At 42.6% G+C, this 12,271-nt stretch overlaps 1 protein-coding gene across 1 annotated transcript in view; it reads left to right on the forward strand.

Annotated features, from left to right (window-relative positions):
* Window positions 1-12,271, forward strand: part of TENM2 (teneurin transmembrane protein 2) — a 1,025,435-nt gene that overhangs the window by 790,555 nt on the left and 222,609 nt on the right. The window contains exon 7 of the mRNA XM_007447833.1: window positions 2,586-2,791. Within this exon, the coding sequence (XP_007447895.1) occupies window positions 2,586-2,791 (206 nt within the window). The remainder of the gene's footprint in view (window positions 1-2,585; window positions 2,792-12,271) is intronic.

Here is a 12,271-nt window from a genome sequence, read left to right on the forward strand (position 1 = left end):
CTCCTTGTCGTTTCTCCAGCGCAGCCGCTCCCTGGAAGCCTCTTCGCCACCTCTGGCGTCCTCATTTGGTTTGACATTATCAAAATCCGTTTAAGTTTCAACAGCAGATTAGTGGGCTCGTGGGTGCCGATTCCCTGCTTCTTTTTCATAGCCTGTCATTAACCCAGCAACCCCTGAAAGCCCAACAGACATGAAAGAAAGCTCATTTTATTAAGTTTAAAGATGAGTGATTTCTTTAGAATTCTTTTTTATTTTTAGTGCATTTCTTTAACTTGTTGCTACACTGTGATTGCTGGGGTTACATTTGGTCTCTATCAGAGACTCCTAAACTATTCTTCCCCAGGGTTGGGTTTTTTTTTCCCCTACAGCTCTTCCTTACTGCATCCTTTTTATTGTATCCTTTCCTCCAAAGGCCTTAATTTGGCAAGGAGAGGAGCCCGTCCAAAGCAGCATTTTTAAGTACAAATTCGTTTTTAATTTATAATAAGCAGAGCTTCTGATCAACTGGTGATAACAAGTGGTTCCCCCTGCATATGTCATTATGTCAGCAAAATAAACAATATGCTTTTGAGGCTTAGAGCCTTGCCGATAATAATAATCATGATAGCTAATTTTTATTTAGTGCTTACTTTGTGCCAAAAATTAGTCGAAGAGCTTTGCATGGGTTCACTCATTAAATCCTCCTAACAATGCTATGAAATAAATAATAATAGTGTCCCAATTATACAAGGGAGGGAACTGAGGCACAGAGAATGGATACACTTGACCAAGTATCAAAGCTGGGGTTTGAACCAAGGCAGTCTCAGCCCAGCCTCTGCTCTTACATGCTAGGCAGTATTCCTCCCCTACAGGAAAGTATTTCATATCTGATAGGCAACATAAAAATGTTTGAGGGGCAAACCGTCTAAAGAGCTGACCCATGAAGGATTACTAGTTTCTTTTCTTCCTAACAATGTTTTGTGATGGAAGCTTCCAAACTTCCTGTAGGAGCCTGTTCCCTATTCTAGAGGTCAAGGGTTTCTTCTTAAGGTCCAAAGCAGCGTGTCTCCTACCTTATTTTAAGCCCCTGTTTACTTTGTATTTGACCCACTATTGAACTAAATACGGGGAAAAAAATAACTTTACACCCTCAAGTCCCTCTGTGGCTTTTCTTTTATAATTTAGTTATGGAAAACCTTTAGGGATCCAAGAATGTCACCTCTCCATTTTCCAGAACGAGAAACCGGCACCCAGCATTTATGAGTATTGTCTTGATGCAGTGGCCAGATGGTAACAGAGCCAGGTCAGCTAAGTCAGAATGCCTCACTGACTTTTCATGCCAGTCTTCTGCAACCTTATGATCTCTCTTGACCATCCAAAGCTTTTGCAATGGATTGTGGCCAAATACAGATGAATATGTTCAGAAGAGTTCGTCCATTACAGAATGCAGGAGGGAGCTGGCTTCCCATCCTTTGCCCATGACACTGGAGAAGGTTTAGATACACAAGGGCCCCCGAAGTGATCCATCAAAAAGTGAAAAGACCCTCAAAACCAACATGTCTTCAATTCTTTCTGTATTTGCTTTCAACGCGTTTAGAAGTTCTCAAGACGATAGCAGGTCGTGGTTTTATATTTCCTTTCAAGTTCAGAATCCATTTGAAGGAATCACAAGTGACCTATGTAAAACTAGCTTCCGTCAAGGTTTTGTTCCCATTTTAGAGACCATGATACTGAGGCCCTGAGAGATCAGCTGACTTTTCTTGGGCAGCTACTAGTAACTCCCAGCTTTTTCTTAATTGTGTATTCATAAAGAAAACCACCCTCCGAAGCGTAGGAGACCCTGGCTAGTTCGTTGTTATTAAGAAACCCTCTTTTAGAATAGGAATTTCTGGAACTCCTATTATTAAAGTTCTGAAGGTTGCTGAGTATGGGCAACCAGTAGTTCCTATATAAGCGATTTCAAATAATGCAACAGAGATGCACCAGTGTCACCGTGAGAGGGGTGTGGTTTCCACACGGTTCTTAAGTCCCTCCTCTTAAGCGAGGAAGGGGTGACACCCAATGTTGGGTCAGCCTTAGAGCAAGTCAGCATTTTCTGTTGAGTTATTTTATTTATTCTGGACTGATGTTTGTTCACTGCTGGCTCTTTTTTATTAATTTATGAGAATGTCAGAGTATATTGGACTTGTTTGTGGCAGGAAAGAATAATTAACAGCTGCAAGAATTAAATCTGGTGCCAAATTAATATCACTCTCCCCTTTCCTACTGATCATTTTACATCCCAGTCACATTTGGAGTTTACATGTACTTATCAAACTCCAGCTCTTATGATAGTTGATCAGTAAAGAGTAATCTCAGAAGTTTAGCAAGCACTGTGCCAATATTTCAGATGCCCTGGGGTATGAGTTTCTAGGATTATTATTTAAAACCTAGATATTTTAAGTTGTGACCTCAAGAGAAATTTGCCATGGGTTTCACCTTCATATTTTTTTAAATACTTGCTATAAAATGATTATAAAATGATTATAGCATATAATCAAACAGAAATGTAGAGCCACCTAATGTGTACACATGTCACGGACTTGGTGTCAATTCCTATTTTCCAGTGCCCTGGTCCTTGAAGAACAGCAGCATAGACAGTGGCGAAGCGGAAGTTGGTCGGCGGGTGACCCAAGAAGTCCCACCTGGCGTGTTTTGGAGATCACAGATTCACATCAGTCAACCCCAGTTCTTAAAGTTCAATATCTCCCTCGGGAAGGATGCTCTCTTCGGTGTTTACATAAGAAGAGGACTTCCACCGTCTCATGCCCAGGTAGGAACATGCTTGTTATAGCCATGAGTTAAAAAAAAAAAAAAAAATACCACCTCACACCCACTAGGATGGTTATAACTAAAGGATGGACAATAACAGTTGGAACCCTCCTGTATGGTTTGTGGGAACGTAAAACGGAGGGCCACTGTGGAAAAGAATTCAGTAGTTCTTCCAAAAGTTAAACAAAGAATTACAGTATGATCCAGCAGTTCCACTAATAGGTGTATTCCTACAGAGAATTGAAAACTTTATTTCTCATTTAAAAATGTGCACAGATGTTCATAGCAGTGTTTATTCATAATAGCCCAAAAGTGGAAGCAACCCAAATGTCCATCAACTAATGAATGGAGAAACAAAATGTGATCTCTCCCTACCATGGGATAGTATTCAAATATAAAAGGGAATGAAATATTTTTTTTTTAAAAAGGGATTGAAATATTGTTACATGCTACAACATGGATGAATCTTGAAAATGTTATGCTAAATGAAAGAAGCCAGATACAAAAGGCTACATATCGTATGATTCCATCTGTATTGTCTGGAATAGGCAAATCCTTAGAGACAAAAAGGAGATTAGTGATTGCCAGGGGAGAGGGAGGAAAGAATTGGGACTGACTGCTAATACCTTTGGGGTTTCTTTTCGGGGTGATGTAAATGCTCTGATATTAGATAGCGGTGATGGTTGCACAACATAGTGAATATACTAAAAACTACCAAACTGTAAAATGGTGAAATTTATGTTATGGGAACTATTTCTCAGAAAAAGAAAACGGTTACCTCCCCACCTGATGAAGTCACCTTTGCCAGACCTTTGCTAATCCTTGGGTACTTTTTGTTCAGGGCGTCTAGTTATTTGTTAAAACATCACTAGGAGATAGCCCACTGTGTTTGAAAAGAGCGATGTAGCATTAACCAAAATTCAGCAACCATTTCTCTGTGGCTTCCCTGTGCTTCCCTGTACTAAGTGCCTTGGGAAGTGCTTGACACTGCAAAAGTGAGATTATTCCCAGCGTTGGGAATGAAAAGATTAGATTAGATTATGGATTTCATTGTTTTTCTTCTCATCCCTCCTTTCATTTTCCCTGGTAGAGATTTTCTTATACATCCCACTTGGGAAAAATTCACCCTCATCTAGTTTGGTTTTCTTTTCCAATAAGAATGGTATATCCTAAGGAAAACCAAGTAGTGTTTTCCCGCCTCATTTGCTTTCCAATCCAGCAAGTATATAAAGAAGTACATTAGGAAAATACACCAGTGGAGGGAAAAACACCCTTAACCACCCATTATATCCAGTCAAAGCTGACCTTTTTAAACATGTGTTGGAAAGGTATTCATCCAGAAAATTCAACTGGAAGAATTTAAAGCTTTAAACCCATTGGCAAATGCAAAGCAGTCAGGCCACCATTTCTTTGTCCTTAGCTCACAGCAGACATTGCTAATCGATGACTGCACTTTTTCCTCACTAAACTCGGTGCACAGATACCTCCAAGAGGACCCTAAAGGCAGCCACCACCAATTGACTGGTGTTGGCTCTCAAGATGAAATTTATTTGCAGTCCCATCTTTACAGCCTGAAACGATCGATATAAGGGACTAAAAGGACTAGTTCTTTTTTGAGCAGGGAGAGCTATGTAGGTTTATATTAACATACACAGCCCATGCTATAGGGATCAATGTGTAAAGTGGTAATCAATAAGTCCTCCATCCATCCATCCAGAAAAATATTTATCGGTCTAAGCACTGATTATCTAGAGATGAATTAACATAGCCCATGACCAAGCAGAACTCCTGTTACAAATATCACATCTGTCCTTTAAAGAGATTCTCATCAAGAGAAAGAGAAGGATTCAGCTAAGAGGAGTCCCTGAGGCATTTCTGTAACTTCTGGCCAGGTGCAGGGTGCTGGTCTGGGAAGTTATGCAAATTGTTAGGGGGTCTCCCTGACCTTCAGGCTCCACTCTTTCTACTGTAGCATAATGAAAGATTGACAGCAGTGAAATCTACTTGTTGGCATTATTTGAGTAAGTAGGAACATGCCTCTGGGCACAGCTGAGCATAACTTCCCGATCAGCCCCTTGGATGCCAGGAGCTTTGCGGCGGGGGGGGGGGGGGCGGGGGGGGAAACCTCTCCCTTTTGACATTGTTCTGAAGCACTGCTATCCCCCTTTGCTTGCATGCTCTGAGCAGCCAGAATCATGGAAGGGCCAGCAATCATGGCAAGTCAAGTAGGTAACCCTCTGAAACTGAGTGATAGTGGACAGCAGGCAGAAACGCGCTCTACCCAGGTTCCCCGCTGTTCTGACATTCAGGACTCAAACCCTCAATGACAATGTCTCTCCTTCTTTTGTGGCTACACCACACTGTCCATCTCCTGCTAAGCCGGTGATTGTTGTAGTGATCGGCCTCTCAAAATAGCTCCACTCCAGGGACAGCCCCTTCCCATGAAATGGGAAGGGAAATGACTAGATGTGCACAGAGGGTGGCCGTCCAGCTCCCAATTTGGGAGTTTAGCGTGCGTCGGAGGGTCAGGTAAGCGAAACAAGGTGCAGATGCTTAGAATATGCACAAGACAGGTACAATACAGGGGCACTTCTTAAAAAAAGAAAGAGAGGGGAAAACGGCTCCCCACGCATTCTCACGATCATTCACTATCATAACGTGCATTCATGTCCATTTGATGAGCTCCGTTTCCTGGAGGAGATGGAGCTTAGCCCCTCGCACTGATAGGTGACTGACTCACGTCTCAAACCATTATAGAAATTTTCATTTCTATTGGCATATCCTATCAAGGAACATAAGTTCTATGGGGACTGGCAGGCTAGCCAAGGTGACTCGTTTGAGCTGAAAAGAGAGAAGGAGGAAGAAGTGGGGAGGGGGAGGAATATGAAATTCTCTTGGCTGCACTACATGAATGGCTGTGCTTAAATTTTACTGAGTATCACGCTCTGACCAAGTGCCTACAAGATTTGGTATCCTTGTCCAAGGATATTAAATACAGGGGAGAATCCTTTCTTACCTGTTTAAATTTCCCAAAGAATCAGAGTCTGTCCCAGTTGACTTTTTGAACGTGGCTTTCTACAGCGATACAGTACAGAGGTAGCATGGCACAGGGGAGAACTAGAGAACTAGCAAACTGAGGATGGAGTCCCTGCTACGTGCTAACCAGGTGTCCTCGGACATGCGCCTTAACCTCTCTTAGCCTCAGTTTCCCTGTCTACCTATGTTCCCTGCCTTGCTATAATTACACCACCCCTACCACAACAAAGGGAGGATGGGAACACTCTGCACACAGAAGCACAATATAAAGATACGGCACACTAGTGTTTCACTGTACTTAGAAATCCTGCGTGGCCTCAGTCAATACTGTCTATCGATAAGCAATGACGTAAATATAGGTTTTTGAAATAAAATTAATTTTCTCGTTTTTTTCTTCTTATCAAAGGACAAATTGTTTTCATTACAGAAAAATTTTAAAAGCACAGAAAAACAAAAGGAAGTAAAAACACCCGTAATTGGAAGCAGTCCCCTTTTGCTGAATATTTATGTAGTGTTTTTGCTATAGTAAAATGTTATCAGTGGCACAGGCTTCCCTGGTGGCGCAGTGGTTGAGAGTCCACCTGCCGATGCAGGGGACACGGGTTCGTGCCCCGGTCCGGGAAGATCCCACGTGCTGCGGAGCGGCTGGGCCCTTGAGCCATGGCCGCTGAGCCTGCGCGTCCGGAGCCTGTTGCTCCACAACGGGAGAGGCCGCAGCAGTGAGAGGCCTGCGTACCGGAAAAAAAAAAAAAGATATCAGTGGCAGTTTAAAAAAAAACTCAGCATCTAAGTGGCTTAAAGCAACAGAGGCCATTTCTTGTTTATATCAGTGGTTCTCAACACAGGGCAATTCTTTCCCCCACCCCAGAGGCATTCTGCAGTGTCTGGAAATATTTTTGGTTGTCACCCTGGGGAGAGGTTGCTCCTGGCAGGCAGTGGCAGGTGGGATGCTGCTAAACATGCACAGGAGAACTCTCCACAACAAGGAGTTATCCTACCCAAAATGGCAAACGTGTTGAGGTTAGAAACATCCTGCTTCACGTGTTCACTTTGGGTGATATTGGGCTTTGCTCGATGTCAGTCTCATTCAAGGGCACGGACCTGTGGAATTTCCACTGTCAGGAACATAACTAGTACCCCATCGCAAAGGAAGGACAAGATGGTGAGTTATGCACCAATCCCTAAAGATTTCTGCTTGGAAATGTCACATATCATTTAAGCCCTTCTCATATGGACCAAAGCAAGTCAGATCCTAACTTCCATGGAGCTGGAATTACAGTCCTCTGAGGTTCCTGGTTGGAGAGGCACCAGATATCCCAATGAAAGGCCCTTATGACTTACGATAAGATGTTGGGAGACCTGTCCTCATGGCTAGTCTTTGTGTACACCCTTAGTTCTTTTCCTGAAAGTAACCCTTAAGGATTTTATACTAATTGCCACATTTTCCTTCCGAAAGTTTATACCAATTACCCTCCCTACTCTCCTGCCCACCAGCGGCAGTAAGTGCCCGTATTATTTACTTGAACTCTTGCATAAACTGGATATCATTGTTTAATCCTTGTCTGTTAGAAAGGTAGCTATCCCATTGTCTTTTTTTTTTTTTTTTTTTTTTTTGCGGTACGCGGGCCTCTCGCTGTTGTGGCCTCTCCCGTTGAGGAGCACAGGCTCCGGACGCGCAGGCTCAGCGGCCATGGCTCACGGGCCCAGCCTCTCCGCGGCATGTGGGATCTTCCCGGACCGGGGCATGAACTCGTGTCCCCTGCATCGGCAGGCGGACTCCCAACCACTGCGCCACCAGGGAAGCCCCCGTTGTCTTTTAAATGCAGTATTTTTTTAAGACCTAGACCTAGACAAAAAAGAAAAAAAAAAAAGTTGATCTAAGCCATTGTCAACCTACCAACTCAAATTCTTATGGGGCTGGTGTAGGTAAGGTAGCCTAGTCCATCTTGCCAAGTATTTGAAACCCTACGAACTGTGTCAGATTTGCTTGAGCCCAGTTCTAGAAGGGAAACAGGTGAGACTTAAAGATCGTCATCATCATCATCATCTGACCTGGACGCAGTGCTAGGGATCAAAGGAAATCTCAGAAGCTGTTGATGCAAGTGAGCATCTTGGTGGTTAAGGCAGGGAGCAGGTTTACTTGACAGTTCATCACTGATTGCTACTGATATGTCAAGCCAAGTAAAATCCTGCGTGAGAACAAGTCAATAATCGGCAAATTAGGTACATGATTAACTGAGCCAACAAGATGCAGTTAACACTGGGGAGGTCTGCTGGGACTTCACCTTCTCCCCAGTCCTGTTTAGCGAGTATTAAAAACGCCTATTTCATCCCTCAGACTGATGGAGCCATGAGCCCAGTCACTTCCACAGGCAACTTGAACGTGTGGGGTGGGCTTACAGCTCCAGCTGTAAGGGTTGATTAGAGGCAGGTAGTAGGGATTAAATGACGCTAAGATAGAAGCAGACACTGTCAACCCCAGTGCTTTACTCTGAGGTGTGTCTGTGGGATGGGAAGTAAAACTGTCCACACATTCATTGAACGATAGAAGGGAACGATTTAAGAGACCGCAAATTGCCCCATGATCATACCAAATAAATGCAAATATGGCAGATCGAGCATGTGCAGACCAAGATCAAATGAGCTGAGCAAACATTCCTATTGTCCTCTTCAGCAGAATTCCCCTAAATGACATTTTTTCAAAGCAAATTTATAAATAGCGATGAGTGGGGTTAGCTGTTCGCCAGCTCGGTTTATCCCTTTCCAATTCAGAGCCTTGTTTGAAAATGAATTCCCTCTTTCCTTGTCCGCTTCTCTCCTGCCCAAGCAAGTCAGCTGCACACAGTTTCCATGAGAGGTGGAAGTAACTGGATCCCTGAGTCACTGGGACGCCCACGTGTTCTGAGCAGCCTGATCCTGTCACTGTGCCCTTGTCCAGTGCCCATGATCCAGGCAGACAGGCTCTCCTTGGACTTCTGTCTTCCTGCAGAGCTGTGTTCTGGGATCTTAGTGGGGAGAGAATACCAGGGTTTGGCTGTCAGCTTGCATAGCCCACCACATAGCATTTTAATTTCATTTTGAAGGGAGGCATATTTTTACAGGCATGTTTTACAGACCCTTCCTTTCCAAAAGAGCTTGAGGTATGGAGAAAGAGTTTGTGAAACCAAGAGAACCTTGGTTTCTTCTTTATTGGACTAAAAGTGCTTTTGGAAAGGTCTTTCTCAGGACACCCCTTGTGATTATCTGGTGGCCTCCTGATAGGAGTGGAAACTGCCAATTAAATCAGTGGGTACCCTCCTGGGCAGACACCAAGCAGGAAAAATCTCAGAAGATGCTTGAGTTTTACAGGGGACCTTGTATTGAGGGGAGTGCACGGGGAGGGCACGTTGAATGTTTTTCAAAAAAGTCAATTATTGAGAACATGGAACTCGGGGAGAAAGATAGAAGCAGAGAAAGCAGGGATGAGTAAAACGGAGCAGCACCAAACCACATATTTTGACTGAGCAGAGTCTCAGAGGTGCTGTAAGTCAAGAGTTTCAAATTTTCCAGACAAAGACCTTAATCTTCAAGTGAAATCTGCTGTAGAACCCCATAGTGACAGTTTTATTAGTATAAGCATGGTTTATCATTCAAATCCATATTTATTATTGTAATGTTTTGATCTCTGTATACATGTTTATTGCATGTGTGTGTGTGTGTGTGTGTGTATATATATATATATATATATATATATATATGTTTATATGTGTGTATGTAACCATGTATACAGATGGAGGCAGAGACACAGAGAGAGAAACTAAACTCATGAGGTTGGTCACCCGTAGGAATAGGTGAGGAGAACAGGACTGAGAATTAGGTTTAAAAGGTACTTGTTCAAAGGGCTTCCCTGGTGGCGCAGTGGTTGAGAGTCCGCCTGCCGATTCAGGGGACACGGGTTCGTGCCCCGGTCCGGGAAGATCCCACAGGCCGCGGGGCGGCTGGGCCCGTGAGCCATGGCCGCTGAGCCTGCGCGCCCGGAGCCCGGGAGAGGCCACAGCAGTGAGAGGCCCGCGTACCGCAAAAAAAAAAAAAAGGTACTTGTTCAGCGGGGCGGTGGAATGTGTGGTGAAGGTGGGATGAACTGGGAGATTGGGATTGACATACATACACTAATATGTATAAAATAGATAACTAATAAGAACCTACTGTATAAAAAATAAAATTTCCTGAAACATCATCTGCCTGCCACACCCTAGAATGAAAAGTAAGTTCTGTGTATTGCATCCTGTCAAAAAAAAAAGAACTACTTGTTTTTATCCATAATAAAACATTAAAGGTAAGGCAAGCCCTTCACCATCTCTAAGACACATGCCTGCTCACACACGTACAAAGACTGGAAATAAATATGACACAATGCTAACATTTATTCATTTGAGTGGATGAAATATGGGTAATTTGTCACCGTATTCTTTATACTTTTCTTAATTTTAGTAATCTCTCTGTCTTTAAGAAAAGTAGGTCTGTGACAAGCTTGAGTCTATTTTGAGTAAAACAAGCATTAAGAGGTTATAGATGATGACTCTAATCTTATAGCACTCTCAGGATTCAATTTATTTATGTACTTTGTTTTGTCTGCACAGCTTTGAGAAAAATCACAGTGAATATATATAAGCAGTTGCAAAGAGCAACTGTATTTTCTTTCATCATTTCCCTTACAGGCTCTGGCTGGTCTTCAATTAAATTGATCTACAAGCTTGAAGGAGGAGAGATAGAAAATAATCGTTTCAAGGTTAAATCACTTAAAATATCTACTCACATCCCTTGCCTTAGATACAGAGGTAGAGAGGTTGCACCCCAAACTTAAAATAAGCTGTGAAACTCTTTATTAAAAAAAAAAAAAAAAACACCATTCTGGAACATGCTACATATTCTTTTTTTTTAATTGAATTATAGTCGTGTACAATATTATCTAAGTTACAGGTTACAACATAGTGATTCACAATTTTTAAAGGTTGTAGTCTATTTATAGTTATTAGAAGATATTGGCTATATTCCCCACGTTGTACAGTATATCCTTGTAGCTTATTTTATACCTAATAGTTTGTACCTCTTACTCCCCTCCCCCTATATTTCCCCTCCCCCTTCCCTCTCCCCCTTCCCTCTCACTGGTGACTCCCAGTTTGTTCTCTGTATCTATGAGTCTGCTTCTTTTTAGTTATAGTCACTAGTTTGCTATATTTTTTAGGTTCCACATATAAGTGATATCATGCATTATTAGGCTTTCTCTGTCTGACTTACTTCATTTAGCATAATGCCCTCCAAGTCCATCCATGTAGCTGCAAATGTCAAATTTTCATTCTTTTATATGGCTGAGTAGTATTCCATTGTATATATATATATACACCACATCTTCTTTATCCATTCATCTGTTGATGGACACTTAGGTTGCTTCTATATCTTGGCTATTGTAAATAGTGCAACTGTGAACATTGCGGTGCAGTTCCATGTTCATTTGAAACTGCATTCCTGGTTTAACATCCTGACATGAACTTGAACTTCTGCTCTGCCTGGCATTTGCTTGCAGGATCCACCAGTGCAGTTGCTTATACAACCTTATCTGAGCAGACACACATCAGGTGGATTCAAAGAAAGCCCAGTGCAGATCTTGAAGTTTTCTAACGAACAGCAGAGTATTCTCGAGAAGTTCAGATCCGTGTTCAGAGATATTTAGAAAAGATTTATTCCAAGATCTTCACAAAAATTAACAGCTTTTAAAATGTTCATTGAAGCCCCCCTCAGTACAGATGTTTGTAGGGAAGCCAAAGATGTTAGAAGACAAAAATTACTATCAATCATCTGATCTCTTATAAAAATGTTCTCCACTCAGAGATCCCTCCCCATTTAACACTAGTTATAATAATAATGTCAGCATTATTTGAGGGCTCCAATGTGCCAAGGACTGTTTCACATGAATTATTTTATCTTCACAACAACCCTGTGAGGTAGGCACCATTAGGAACAGCCCCATTTTACAGACGAAAGAACTGAGGCAGAGTTTAGGGTCACAAAGCTGGTATGCACTGAACACAGCAGACTGGCACCTCCTTTTTGTCCCCTCTGCCGGCAGTCATTTCCAGGACCATCCTGCAGTAAAATGCCAACATGTATGCTGACAGAGTAAAATTACAGCTCAAGCCCAAGACGAGAATTTCATTAAGTCAACAAAAGTGATGCCGGAGATCTGCCTCTAAGTGCCCGGGGAAGCCTTGGTAAATGCAGATCTGGCTGAGGTAGCACAGTTAAGTACTGTGGCAGAGAGAAGTGGCAAGGAAGGTGAGAAGATCAGCACTTCCAAGAGGGCGGTTCTAATATCGTGAAGAGAGGTCCTGGAAAATTTGATGAAGACCTCCAGTATGTTTACATTTGATTGTGTTGCACCAGTCAAGCTACAGGGATGCTGCATTGC

This window comes from Lipotes vexillifer, unplaced genomic scaffold, assembly GCF_000442215.2.
Source record: "Lipotes vexillifer unplaced genomic scaffold, Lipotes_vexillifer_v1.1 scaffold370, whole genome shotgun sequence".
Lineage (NCBI taxonomy): Eukaryota > Metazoa > Chordata > Mammalia > Artiodactyla > Lipotidae > Lipotes > Lipotes vexillifer.